We start from the raw sequence: 14,047 nt of genomic DNA, 5'->3' as shown, positions 1-14,047 counted from the left end.
GAAAACTAGGTCAGGGTACAGAGAGAAGAAAAAGGCAAAAGGGCTTGGAAAAGGAAGGTGAGACAATGCCAGACGGAGGGATAGTGCAAGATTTACCCACAAACAATCCTATAAATAGTTGTATCTTTTAAAAATATTAGGTAGAACAAAACAAACAAACAAAGAATTCAGACAGTGATGAATCGTAGTGTGCCCTGTATAATCTGCCAGTCTGAACTGACACTATTTGGCTTGTTCAATACCACTCACTGTAATGATTCCAGAAAATGAACTTTGAACAAGTCCTCCAGATCCCACTCCCTTCCTTATGTGGCCACATGCTATAAATAACATCACAAAGCACCTCCAGGGAAGAGAGCACTGCAGACTTCAGATGTTAAAATGTCCAAATTGAACAGCAATTGCAAGGGCCAAGCTAGATGTCACAGCAGCAAATGTTTGTCTAATTGTGTGTCTGGGATGGGTGGGTCTGGTGTTAAAATAAGTAGGGACGTGTGGGTAAAGGAAGCTGCCTGGACCCCCTCCTTCCCTTCCCCTCATTGCACTCATTTGCCCCAACTCCTTTTCCCTGACCCCAGTCCAGTTGTGATACTGGAAGCAAGCTTAGACCAGAGAAGTTGTTGGACTCCAAGTCTCATCAGCCGTAGGCAGCATGGCAAGTGGTCAGGGATGAAGGGTTGTGGCCCAACAACATCTGGAGAGCCACACATCTCCAGTCATGGCCACAACATTCTCTGGGAAGGGGCCTATTAGTTGGATAGGCCAGCAATGGCCAGTATGGATCTTAGTTGGACAATCAAGCCTGTGCTACTCTTTTTTGAGTCACACAGCAAGGAATTTCCACAAAGTGACTAATTTTTTGTGCTTTCCCCCCCAATTACAAGTTAACGGGCAGGAAAAGGGAGCCAAAGGAGCAGTCAAGATCAACATCTGCACCAGGTGAGCATTTGGGGCTTTCAAGATAGACGTGGGTCACCATCACTGAACATTCAAAGCAACAACTGGGAGAAGCAAAAATTGTTGCTTAGCAACCAAAGGCTTCTCTGGTTTCAGGAGTTTAAGATATTTGGATTTGGATTTGTAGGGTGGTTGACTGCACCATGGGACATGGGTGGCGCTGTGGTCTAAACCACAGAGCCTAGGACTTGCCGATCAGAAGGTCGGCGGTTCGAATCCCCGCGATGGGGTGAGCTCCCGTGCTCGGTCCCTGCTCCTGACAACCTAGCAGTTCGAAAGCACATCAAAGTGCAAGTAGATAAATAGGTACCGCTCCGGCAGGAAGGTAAACGGCGTTTCCGTGCACTGCTCTGGTTCGCCAGAAGTGGCTTAGTCATGCTGGCCACATTACCTGGAAGCTGTACGCCGGCTCCCTCGGCCAATAAAGCGAGATGAGCGCCGCAACCCTAGAGTCGGTCACGACTGGACCTAATGGTAAGGGTTTACTTTACCTTTACTTTACTGACTGCACCATACTCTCTGGGCTTATCTGCAGTTACCTTTCCTTCATGCTTTTCAGGCATGGCTTGAACTTTATAGCTTCATATCCAAGTGCTCTCCCCCCCCCCCCTGGAGATTTCCCCGCGAAAACCCACTTTTACCACTGAATTGGAGCAAAACCACAAAGCTCCAGGGAACACTTGGACACGGAGCTTTGAAGTGTTGGCCTGTGCCTGGAAAGTGTGGGGCAAAAGGAAAGCATGGATAAGCCCTCAGCCTGCTAAAGGAACACAAGATAAAGGAATGGTTCCAATTTTGAACACCAGAGAGTCTATTGAAATAGCTAAACAATCAAGATTTTAAGCCATGGTAGGTTGCTCAGTTGTGGTTTTGCCGTTTGTATTGCACACCTACATAACCACTGTGAATCAAGCAAGCTGTCCAGGGCTGTCTTAAGCATATCTGGCACTGTGGTGCAAAGATCCCTCCGGCGCCCCCCTCCCCGACAACTCCAAAACAAGGGAGGAGGCGACAGAAAATGTCCTCTGCCTCCCCCACTTCCCAGATCCTCAGCGTGGTGGCAGCGACCAAGCAGGAAAATGTGCTGGCAGACATGCTCTCTGGCGCCGGGGCGCTGGATAAGGCAGCCTGGGAAGGCTGCGCGCTGCCTTTCACAAGGAAGCAAGATGAGGACAACGACCAGGAACAGGGCTGTCTTCAGCAGGTGCAGAGGCTAAGCCTCTGCGGGAATCGCTCTCCTCCTGCGGAGGCTTGGAAAGGAAGCTGCATGTCTGCCAGGCATATAGTTGGCGGGGCGCAGCTGGCAGGTGTGCAGAGAAAGGGGAGGCTGCCGGCAAAGCTGTGCAGCTCCCTCACACGCTAGGGCACCCCGGTGCAACGAACCACTAACACCAATGGGAAAGACGGCTCTGAAGCTGTCCAAATTTTTTTAAAGGAAAAAAAGAGCACAAACACAAAGTGTTCAATGACTTTTGCCCCAAATAACAGAAAGAACACCTCCTCCTACACCAGCCTGCCTGTTTGTTAAGATCTGCTTGGTGGAGTGAGGTTCACATACAGTGGCCCACAGAATGGCCTTGCCAGGCACACCTTGCCTTTGCATTATTTTCATTTAGATGGGAGGGAGAGGCACACTTTTTTGTCCCGATGAAATGGACAGCGATGCTATATTTTCACTTCTGCTGCCTGTTCTGCGATTGCAATCGACTTTAGCATGCTGGTTGACGTATTGTTTTAAATTGTTACTGTTAATTCTGATGTTAATGCTATTGTTAATGGCAATGAAATCCATTCTGGCGTCATTTTCCCTGTCCCTCATTCTAGGTATCTTGGAAAGGCTGATGCTGCAATGTCAATCATTGATGTCTCCATGCTCACTGGCTTTTCACCTGACACTGGCGATCTTAAGAGGGTAGGTGAGCTTTCCTTGGCACTGGAGATGACTGCTTCAGTTGTTCTTTGAGAATATTGCACTAGAAAATTCATTGCGGTCAGCAAAAAAACTTGGAATTAGATCCACAGGGAGAATGGATTAGGGTTTGTCATAAATGTGCCACCAGTTCTCCTGCTATGAGGCAGCAGCTTACTAGACTGGGTGCAACAGAGGACCAGAGAATCATAGAGTTAGAGGGGACCCAAGGGTCATCTAGTCCAACCCCCTGCAATGCAGGAATCTCAGCTAGAGCATCCATGACAGGTGGCCATTCAACCTCTGCTTAAAAACCCCAAAGGAAGGAGAGTTCACCACCTCTCCTGAGAGTCTGTTCCATGCAGGAATTTCAACATTCCTTCTGCCTTGGGAGAAATGACTGAGGGTTCTGTGGAATTTCCCTAAGAAATTTCTCTAACCGTATGAAAATTCATCCTACCTCTCTTGAAATCCCTCAGATACATACCATATTTTTCCGTGTACTGGATGAGGTTTTCTGACACAAAAATGTCAAAATACTGGGGTTGTCCAATACACGGATAGTGGCATGGGGGGGGGAGATGCTGCTGTGTGTGGGGAGCGATCTGGGGGCACTGGCTGGCAGTGCACAGCGTCCCCCGACGCCGCTGCGCATGGGAAGCACTCCCTGGATCGTTTCCCGCTCGCAGCAGCGTGGGGGAATGTGCCCTCCAGCCAACCGGCTGGCTGGAACGCAACTTCCCTTGATGTGGTTGTGCACAGGAAATGATCTAGGGAGTGTTTCCCGCCTGCAGCTGCGTGGGGGGAGAGGCTCAACAAGTTTGGGCCATCTCCCCTCATTTTCTTAAAATTGTGTCCCCCAAAATAGGGGGGAGTCTTATATGTGGAGGCGTCTAATAGACAGAAAATTACGGTATATTGAGCCTCCAAATTTCCTCTAGATGAAATGCTCTACCCCTGAGGGGTTGCATGCTTGGGTTAACTCCAACCCTTGGTGCCAATGATGTCAATTGTTCTCATTCTGTGTTCAGCTTTCTGAGGGAGTCGACAGATACATCTCCAAGTTTGACATCAACGACGCCATGTCTGAAAAAGGGAACCTCATCATCTATCTGGACAAGGTAAATACTTGCTGGAGAGGTTCTGGGAATAACTGGCACAACTAAATGTAACTGTAGCTAGACTAGCACTGGTGTGCATCTGTGAGTTAGAGGGTGGGTTATGCGTATACATTTTACAGGATTTTTTTTATTTTCTTGAGCTGGCACAAGAAGCATTTTATCTTCATGGGCATACACACTAGTCCCCGTGTAATTTGAGAAGGTGTTATCATTCTGTATTTTGAATCATGAGGTAAATTATTTGCTTCAGGGTGCCTAATAAGCTTCCTGGTTCAGGCAGGCCTTAAACACAGGTCTTCCCAGCCCAAAGTAAAGGCCGTTGTGTATCTTTTAAGAATAGCTTAGGACTTAGACACGGGTGGCACTGTGGTCTAAACCACTGAACCTAGGGCTTCTTCTCTGGTGGAAGACTGGCACCCAAAGACTTGTTCTTTCTTTTCTCTTCCCATCCTAGGTTTCTCATGAAGATGATGAATGTTTTCAATTTAAAGCTTACAAGTATTTTGAAGCTGGTCTCATTCAGCCTGGATCTGTCAAGGTGTACAGCTATTATAATCTAGGTAATGGCAACGTCAGCATAAGTTGAAAGCTGCCCTCAGTTGTGCATCTTAGGGCCTGATCCCTATAGCTTTGTGTAAAACTGGGACTTTGGGCTCTGGTGAACTTGAGGACATAAAATACAAGCTGGATTCTCTTAACATTACGTACAGCTCTCCCCGTGGACCCAGCCAGATAGGTGTATTGACCAAATAGCATGCACATAACTTTTCTGAATGTCTTTTTGGCCCCATTTTATGAATGCAGAATTGAGCAATATATCACATAAAAACATCAAAAGGTGATGACATGAGAGCAGAGACCCACAAGTAGCACTTAGCTCAGCAACTAAGCCCTAAGACATCCCTGCTCTAAGCAGCCAGATACAGTGGTACCTCATGTTACAAACACTTCGGGTTACAGACTCTGCTGACCTGGAAGTAGTCTCTCGGGTTAAGAATTTTACCTTAGGATGAGAACAGAAATTGCACGGTGGCGGCGCGGCAGCAGTGGGGGGCCCCATTAGCTAAAGTGGTACCTCAGGTTAAGAACGGTTTCAAGTTAAGAACGGACCTCCAGAATGAATTAAGTACGTAACCAGAGGTACCAATGTATACCGTATTTTTCTGTGTATAAGAGTAGGTTTCCCCCCCTCATAAATCATGTCAAAAACTAGGGGTGTCTTATATGCTGATAATGCTGAGGCCATTTTCTTAAATCTGAGTCCCCCAAAATAGGGGGCGTCTTATACATGGAGGCATCTTATAGACTGAAAAATACGGTAATTTCCTTCCAAGGGCAGTGAACAAAACCAGGGGAGCCTGGCTCCTGGTTTCCTCTGCTCTAGCACTAACTTACCCAGGGTGTGTGTGCACACAGGAAAGACAGAATACTATAGAAACGTGAGTAATTGTCCTAATCAGCTTTGCTGCAGCACGCAAGAGTGGATTTTTTGGTGGCTTCTTGGGCAGGATGGGCCAGTCCCAAGGTATTTTGCCACGCCAAAGAGCTGACCTGCTTGACGGGATACCTGTTCTCTCTTTAATGTCTCTTGCAGTGTTATAGGGCCAGGGAGGGTGAGCTGGCCACTGACAGGCTCAACCTGGGCTGCCAAGCCCTTTTAACTGAGCACTGGTGGCTCCAACAAACTCAGATTGACATCTGCTGAAAATATTTGCCCACAGTCTCCCCTGTAATGCAATTGTCAGAAAGAACAATAAACCTCATTTTTCATGTGACCTGTATTATATCTGTGGTTCCCTAGCCATGCTTAAGCACAGGGACTCAGGGGCCCTTCGTGGCAGCACTGTCTGTTCTGAGGAGCCTGGCCATTTGGGCATAGGTCAATTTGTGCAGTAAAATACACTTCCAGCCTCAGACCATTGCTTGAAGAATAGAGTACAGAACTTGAAGGGAATGCTGGGGTACTACTCTCTCCTTTACAAGTGACCGTTTAAAGAAACCCTCTTGATGGGTTTCCCTACATTAAGTCAGGGTGATGTATCACTTGGGAGAAACAGGTCACCCACTCCTGCTCTGTGCATTTCCTAAGGCTTATATTTTGGAATCAACACCCCACCAGGGAATCAAATCGGTGAGCCACACAGGCATGTCAGTGTGGAAGTAAGGACCTCTCTTTCCATTCCTCCTTTCAGATGAGCAATGCACCAAGTTCTACCATCCCTCCAAAGGGAGTGGCCTCCTCGATAAGATATGCCATGGCGATGTTTGCCGGTGTGCAGAAGGTAAGGCAAAGTAGAGATGCTGCTTCCAGTCACCCAAACACAACTCTGGGGATGCAGGGAAGGTTGGTCAGCATGGAAACAAAGGTCCTGTAGACATTTGTGGTTTCTGAACTACAGGAATTAATCTAGGGTGTATCTATTATCTAAGGTGGCATAGAGAGGGGTAGGGTTGCTATTAAAAGAACCTAGTCTTTACAAGATTTGGCAAAATCACTACTGATGGGTTTGGACTTGGTTTGAGCTCTAGCACTTTCTATTATCTGATGAAAAATAGCAAATTTTTCAGCTCGAGGGAGCGGCAGGTTCCTTTCTTTTACATTTACCAAATATATATTTCAGTGTATATTTATAATACTAACAGGTAATGCACAATAAAAATAATCTAAAATACAGTCAGATGCCACAATAATATTGAATATATTCTTTTTTACTTGAAGTTATAATTAACTTCAAGTCTCTACATACCATCTCCTGAAATATGACAACCCTCCGAACAATTTCATTTCAGTGGCAAGAAGGTGTCAAATAGTTCCATTTTAAACTTTTGTTTGATAAATGTAAAAGAGGGATTTTTCAAAGCTGAAAATTCTTTTCAGCAGGCAAAGACGTCACTAGCCTCACAGTTATATATATACATAAAATTGTAGGGCTGTCATCAGGGTGCAGTTTGAGTGGATGAAAACAAGCAGCTGCTCCAACTCCAGTATGATGGCAGTCAGGCGAGCGGGAAGCATGGGTGGCTGGTGATTCAGGCGAGAAACACCTGCCGCGGCCTGTAAAATGCGACTGCGGCAAGGAGGAGGGCTGGTGTTTCAGAAAACCGCTCTCAGAAGCGCATGCCCACCTTTAAAAGGTAGGATGAGCTGTGAAGGACGAGGGAGACGCTTGGACTGGGCTGTGGAAGGAGGGGGCAGTTTGGGGCAAGCTACGAGAGGAGAAGGTGGGATGAGCCATGAAGGGATGTTTGGGTGAGCAGAGGCGGTTTTAGAGTGAGGTGACCATTGTGGTTGCACCGTTCGCCGCACTGCAGGGGGCACCAAAACAATGCTATAGAACGGGGTACGGCAAGCAGGGGGTTCCAGATTTTAGCGGTGCACAGGGCTCTGCTGAAATTTGGGAGCCCGAAGTCTGCCACTGCAGTGAGAGGTGGGTGAGGTGGGGTTTAGGTTTGGACTCAGGGCTGGATTTAGGTTTGATGTGGCCCTAAGCTACTGAAGGTAATGGGGACCTTTATATGTCCAGCTGTCCTTTGTCAACAACAAATTGTCGCTGCTTTTTGTGTTGAATATATGCTATATGGTCATTTATGGAGCTAATAGGTATCTAAAGCCATTTGCACAAAACAAAGTACATATTTTATCAACGCAATTGTTGAACTAAAATACAATTAAGAAGAAGTATATTAATAGTGAAATACAATTAAGAAGAAGTACCGGTATATTAATAGTGAAATAATTATTAAGCTCTAACTTAAAATGATTGGGAGCCCATTACTTATATCATTGAAGCCTACACAACACAAAACACTGTTGCTGTATGTAGGTTTTGTTTTATTTGTTTTTTATCTTATATTTTGGAAGTGTACATCCAGTTCTTTTTTCCATTAATTTTTTTTGGGGCCCCCAAGAGAGTTGGGCCCTAAGCTATAGCTTGTTTAGCTTATACGTAAATCTGGCACTGATGGCACTAGAAATGGGGTTGGTGGGTAGGTGAGCAGAGCCAGCATTTGCAATCAAAGAGGTGATGTCTCCTCACTGAATTCTCTCTGCAGTGTCTTAAAACCTCCTGGGGTAGACTCATGACTATGCAAAGATTATGGCAATGGTGAATAATTGTTAGGGCTGCTGCTGGAGCCCAGCCCTAATTTGAAAACCTGGCAGCCGCAATTATCACATCCGCTTAATAATACTCCCAGAAACAATCGGGGACTTCTAGGGAGATCTTCCATCTCTTCATTCATTTTCTCTCTCTGCCTTTCTCCCAAAGAAACTTGCACCATTTACAACACGGCAACGAAACCTGTGGATCTGCAGCTACGAATTGCAGAAGCCTGCAAGCCAGGAGTGGATTATGGTAACTAAAGTTTACTCTGCTAGATGAGGCAATGGCTGTGCTTTGATGTTAATAGCAGCTGCATCTGGTCAACCCTGGACATTGTACAGTGATGTGGCTAAGGAAGTGGCTGAGCTATCACTCCCATGAGCCTGTATGGCCAATGTTCAGGAATTATGGGAGTTGTAGTTCAGCAACCTCTGGAGGTCAGCCTCCTCTGCTTCAAAGTCCTCATAGGTTTCAGTTGAAGAATTAAAAGCATACCTGTTTTTCTTATTGAAGCATGTGGGCTTTAAGGTTGCTGAAATTATGACTGCATCATGTCCTATTATTTATTTAAGACTTTTAAAGACTATAAGGAGATTCAGATCCTATACCCACTTGTAAGAGTCTTAGTCTTGGTGAACTCAATAGGGATTACTTCTGTGTAGCCATGTATACAGAGAAGATTAAATTCAAGAATTTCTCCTTCAAATCTGTACCCACTTAAGGTAAAGGTAAAGGGACCCCTGACCATTAGGTCCAATCGTGACTGACTCTGGGGTTGCGGCGCTCATCTCGCTTTATTGGCCGAGGGAGCCAGCGTACAGCTTCTGGGTCATGTGGCCAGCATGACTAAGCCACTTCTGGCGAACCAGAGCAGCGCGCGGAAATGCCGTTTACCTTCCTGCCGGAGCGGTACCTATTTATCTACTTGCACTTTGACGTGCTTTTGAACTGCTAGGTGGGCAGGAGCAGGGACCGAGCAACGGGAGCTCACCCCATGGCGGGGATTCGAACCGCCGACCTTCTGATTGGCAAGTCCTAGGCTCTGTGGTTTAACCCACAGTCCCCACTTACCTGGGAGTAAAACCTGCTGAACTCAGTGGGATTACTTCAGAGCAGGTAATGTAGTCAGCGTAGAGAGTGTACTCAAGAAGATGGTTTTTGCACATGCTGTAGAGTGAACTGAGGGGAAAGTTTCATGAGAAGAGAAGACTCCCTGGAAAAGAACCTGATGTTGGGAAAGATGGAGGGCACAAGGAGAAGGGGATGACAGAGGACAAGATGGTTGGATAGTGTTCTCAAAGCTACCAGCATGAGTTTGACCAAACTGTGGGAGGCAGTGGAAAACAGGAGTGCCTGGCGTGCTCTGGTCCAGGGGGTCACGAAGAGTCGGACACGACTAAACGACTAAACAACAACAAGAACTGGACCTGGATATTTGAGGAGGCTCTGGATTTACTGGTGCCAAAATGCAGTGTCTTTAGCATCAGTGATTATCAGATTATCCCAGTATGTATCTGAGCACAATTCATAGTGTTGGTGCTAACCTTTAAAGCCCTAAGTGGCCTCGGCCCAGTATACCTGAAGAAGCGTCTCCACCCCCATTGTTCAGCCTGGACACTGAGGTCCAGCTCTGAGGGCCTTCTGGGGGTTCCCTCCCTGCAAGAAGTGAGGTTACAGGAAACCAGGCAGAAGGCCTTCTTGGTGGCGTCCCCCCTGCGGAACGCTCTCCCATCAGATGTCAAGGAAATAAAAAACTATCTGACTTTTAGAAGACATCTGAAGGCAGCCCTGTTTAGGGAAGTTTTTAATGTCTGATGTTTTATCATGTTTTTAATATTCTGCTGGGAGCTGCCCAGAGTGGTTTGGGAATCCCAGCCAGATGAGCGGGATATAAATAATGAATAAATAAATTATTATTATTATTACTATTATTAATTGGAGTTAAAGGTTTTTTTGGTGGGGAATCATACAAATTATGCAGAATCATGCCCGTTCACCAGCAATGTTAAGGTATATATGAGGAAAACATGCAGCCATCTTAATTAAAATCTTTCTCTGTCTTCGTTTTTAAGTGTACAAGACCAAGCTGATTCTAATAGAAGAGGAAGGCGATTATAACAACTATATCATGGAAGTTCTGGAAATCATTAAATCAGGTAAGAATTTGCGCCCTGAAGGGAAACTTGCCGTGGATCCAAAAGTAGCAACATTTACTTCAAATAAGTATTGATTAAAAATCTGACTTTAAGTCTCTAGGCCATTGATTTTCAGTCAGTCTGACAGGCAACCCTGGGTCTCCTCAGAAGCTTCCCTGAAAGATGCCATGCCCAGCACTAGGAACAAAGGAAACTTCTATTAGCCAATGAGACCATTGGCCCATCTAGTTCAATATTGTCGACACTGACTGGCAGCACCTCTGCCGGGTTTTAGGTGGGGGAGTGTCTCTCCCAGATCTGCCTAGATTGGACTAGGTATCTTCTGCATTCAAAGCAAGTGCTTTACTATTGAACTGTGCCCACTTCCCCATCACTGCTTGTCTTTTCTTCCCACCAGAGGTTGTTTCAGAATGTACGTGTTCTGCATCATGCAAACCATGAGGAAAGGGTTTTTGATAGCTAGAAACTCTGAAAACCATGGGCCTAACTTACTAACAACTGTTCTTTTTATTAAATGAATACCACACTTTTTAGTAATGCTCACCTTGATTCACCTGGGAGCAAATGTTGATGGAAATGTGTTTTTGTTTATGTCTCTTACTGGATGAAGGGCTGAGGGTTCAAAGAGGTCCAATCCAGAAAATAAACCTAGGCATACGTAGCTCAGATCAGATCATTGGCATTGCCAATAACACTGGTCCTCTATTTCGAAGAGGAAAGTAGGGGACTAGATTTACTCTTCTCTGCTGTTCCATAAATGATTTCTTTAAAAAAATATTTTTATTTTTAAACACTTTGCTCTACAAGTGACAGATTAGAGAACAGATTAATGACCCTTTATTGTTCTGATGCTTTTGTGTGGTTTTTTTTCATTTGGTGAAATGACAATAAATTTTAGGAACAAAATTAGAGGCGCTTAGGTTGAGAAAACTTACATTGCTTAAACATGTTACATTAGTTACAAAAACACACACCCTTTTTCCCTCCTCAACAAATGAAAAGAAAAGTAGGCGTGTTTAATTTTATTCCCGTCTTTGAAGTTCTTAGCATTAAGAAAATGTGGTGAGCTATTAGCTGAAATGTGTTTTACATGCAACATTTACTGTGACCAATGTAACACCACTTGTGCAACTTAAAGACTGTCATATATTTTCTTCCCTGATAATTTAAGAAAGGATTAAGGGAGAAATTCTATGCATAAGAAACTAGTATAAAGCAAGCTACTATAAATTAAGCTGGAGTAAAGTTACACCAGATCCAAATTCTGTTCAGCAGGGAGGCTGTTGAAGTTGCTCTGCCTAAGCCCAGCAGAGGGAAAACTTTAAACTTTAAAATAGTACAGTGGTACCTCGGGTTAAGGGACGCGGGTGGCGCTGTGGGTTAAACCACAGAGCCTAGGACTTGCTGATCAGAAGGTCGGCGGTTTGAATCCCTGCGACAGGGTGAGCTCCTGTTGCTCAGTCCCTGCTCCTGCCAACCTAGCAGTTCGAAAGCACATCAGAGTGCAAGTAGATAAATAGTTACCGCTCCGGCGGGAAGGTAAATGGCGTTTCCATGCACTGCTCTGGTTCGCCAGAAGTGGCTTAGTCATGCTGGCCACATGACCCGGAAGCTGTACGCTGGCTCCCTCGGCCAATAAAGCGAGATGAGCGCCACAACCCCAGAGTCGGTCACGACTGGACCTAATGGTCAGGGGTCCCTTTATCTTTTACCTCGGGTTAAGAACTTAATTTGTTCTGGAGGTCCGTTCTTAACCTGAAACTGTTCTTAACCTGAGGTACCACTTTAGCTAATGGGGCCTCCCACTGCCGTGCGATATCTGTTCTCATCCTGAAGCAAAGTTCTTAACCCGAGGTACTGTTTCTGGGTTAGCAGAGTCTGTAACCTGAAGCGTCTGTAACCCGAGGTACCACTGTATTCTGCACCAGGTTGCCAGGTCACATGGCTGAGCTGAACAGACTTGAGATCCAGCCTCTCTGGTCCCACCTTTGGCACACCTCCAGATTGCCCCCTTTTTGGACTTACACCTGTGTCAGCTCAGTCAGCTTCAGCTCAGCTGACCGAGCCCCATTTGAGCCAACAATAGCAAGTTACATCAGCGTATTTTGGCTAAGCCAGCATCAGGGATTTCATGCTGATCGAGATTCCAGTGGATCTTGCCCCCAAAGCCAGATATGTGAGAATCTGAAGGATAGTGGTTTGCATGTTGTTTCTGACTAATCATGAACCCAAAATTAAAAGGACATATGGGAGGCCCCTTAGACAAGCCACTCCTTGAGCCTTGATCCTTTGTATATGAGAATAGCAATGCTAATGACCTACTGAGTAGAAGTGTCTCCACCCCTATCAATAAGCCCAGACACTGAGGTCCACCTCTGAGGGTCTTCTGGCAGTTCCCTCACAGGGAACCAGGCAGAGGGCCTTCTCAGTGATAGCACCCTCTCTGTGAAACGCCCTCCCATCAGATGTCAAGGAGATTAAGAACTACACAATTTTTGGAAGGCTTCTGAAGTTTTTTACTTCATTGGGAAGCTTTTAACATTTGACGTTTTATTATGTTTTTATATTCTGCTGGAAGCCGCCCAGAGTGGCTGGAGATGCATTCATCTTTAAATGTGTATTGGATCCAATTTCTGCTCATGGACCTGATTCAAATATTTCTCCATGTTCTGTCTGGTTCCTCCAGGGAGTGATGCAAATCCACAAGTCAAGCCCCGCAAGTTTATCAGCCACAAGAGATGCCAGGAATCTCTGCATCTGGGGGTGAACAATGAGTATCTGATCTGGGGTCTCAGCACTGACATGTGGCAAACCAAAACTGAGTATGTATTTAATTTCATTTATTCATTATATGCATAGCCTGCTTCTCCACCATCAGGTCCACAGAGTGCCTAAGAACTGAAGATTCAGTAACAGTTACGCTGCAGCTTTTAAAAACAGCAATCAGCCAATGAAACAAGCAAGAAAAAAGAAAAAAAGTTTTTTGGGGGGGCCACTTCCATAGAGAATTTTTTGTGATCACAACTGACATTTTCTTGGTACGTAGATGGGATTGTTAAAGTCACATTAACCATGCTGCTGCTAAGAACCCTTTATATATACCAGACTTGTATTCACATCCTCATCATGGTCGCTTCCACACTCTCTCACTAGATATCTGGAAATACAGAAAGCTTTCACCCATGTGCTCCCGCATTGCAGAACTTATATGAAACTCAGGAGTTGTGTCTTCTCCCAGGGGCCTCAGGTCCCATATCCTTATCTCCTAGTAAGGACGCGGGTGGTGCTGTGGTCTAAACCACTGAGCCTTTTAGGCTTGCTGATCAGAAGGTCGGTGGTTCGAATCCCCGCAACTGGGTGAGCTCCCGTTGCTCTGTCCCAGCTCCTGCCAACCTAGCAGTTCAAAAGCATCCCAGTGCAAGTAGATAAATAGGAACCACTGCGGCAGGAAGGTAAATGGCATTTCCGTGTGCTCTGGTTTTTGTCACGCTGTTCCGTTGCGCCAGAAGCAGTTTAGTCATGCTGGCCACATGACCCAGAAAGCTGTCTCTGAAAGCAGAGATGAGAGTTGCACCCCATAGTCAAATTCGTCCAGGGGTTCTTTACCTTTACCTTTTACCTTATCCCTATCTCCTAAATTATTATTTACACCTTTTCTCCCACAGCAAAAGCATGAAGTGTGAATTGCAAATAGTTGTTCCTACCTTAACGTTACATACCAGGTAGACTTGATCGACTACATTGCACCAGTGTAGCACCACTGCATATACAAAATTCAAGCGTAAAGCTGTTTGTATTCTA

The 14,047-nt window shown here is 45.5% G+C and overlaps 1 protein-coding gene across 2 annotated transcripts in view; it reads left to right on the top strand.

Annotated features, from left to right (window-relative positions):
- The window catches only part of LOC310752457 (venom factor-like), a 70,069-nt gene that overhangs the window by 54,753 nt on the left and 1,269 nt on the right, over nucleotides 1-14,047 (top strand). For both annotated transcript variants that reach the window (XM_083592760.1, XM_083592759.1), the window contains 8 exons: nucleotides 885-939; nucleotides 2,782-2,869; nucleotides 3,898-3,987; nucleotides 4,442-4,547; nucleotides 6,180-6,269; nucleotides 8,256-8,342; nucleotides 10,163-10,246; nucleotides 12,933-13,068. In XM_083592760.1, the coding sequence (XP_083448886.1) occupies nucleotides 885-939; nucleotides 2,782-2,869; nucleotides 3,898-3,987; nucleotides 4,442-4,547; nucleotides 6,180-6,269; nucleotides 8,256-8,342; nucleotides 10,163-10,246; nucleotides 12,933-13,068 (736 nt within the window). The remainder of the gene's footprint in view (nucleotides 1-884; nucleotides 940-2,781; nucleotides 2,870-3,897; nucleotides 3,988-4,441; nucleotides 4,548-6,179; nucleotides 6,270-8,255; nucleotides 8,343-10,162; nucleotides 10,247-12,932; nucleotides 13,069-14,047) is intronic.

The sequence above is a fragment of the Podarcis filfolensis genome (genome assembly GCF_964270895.1).
Source record: "Podarcis filfolensis genome assembly, chromosome: 17".
NCBI lineage: Eukaryota > Metazoa > Chordata > Lepidosauria > Squamata > Lacertidae > Podarcis > Podarcis filfolensis.
The sequence above is the reverse complement of the archived record's forward strand: the minus strand, read 5'-3'. Positions and strand labels throughout refer to the sequence as shown.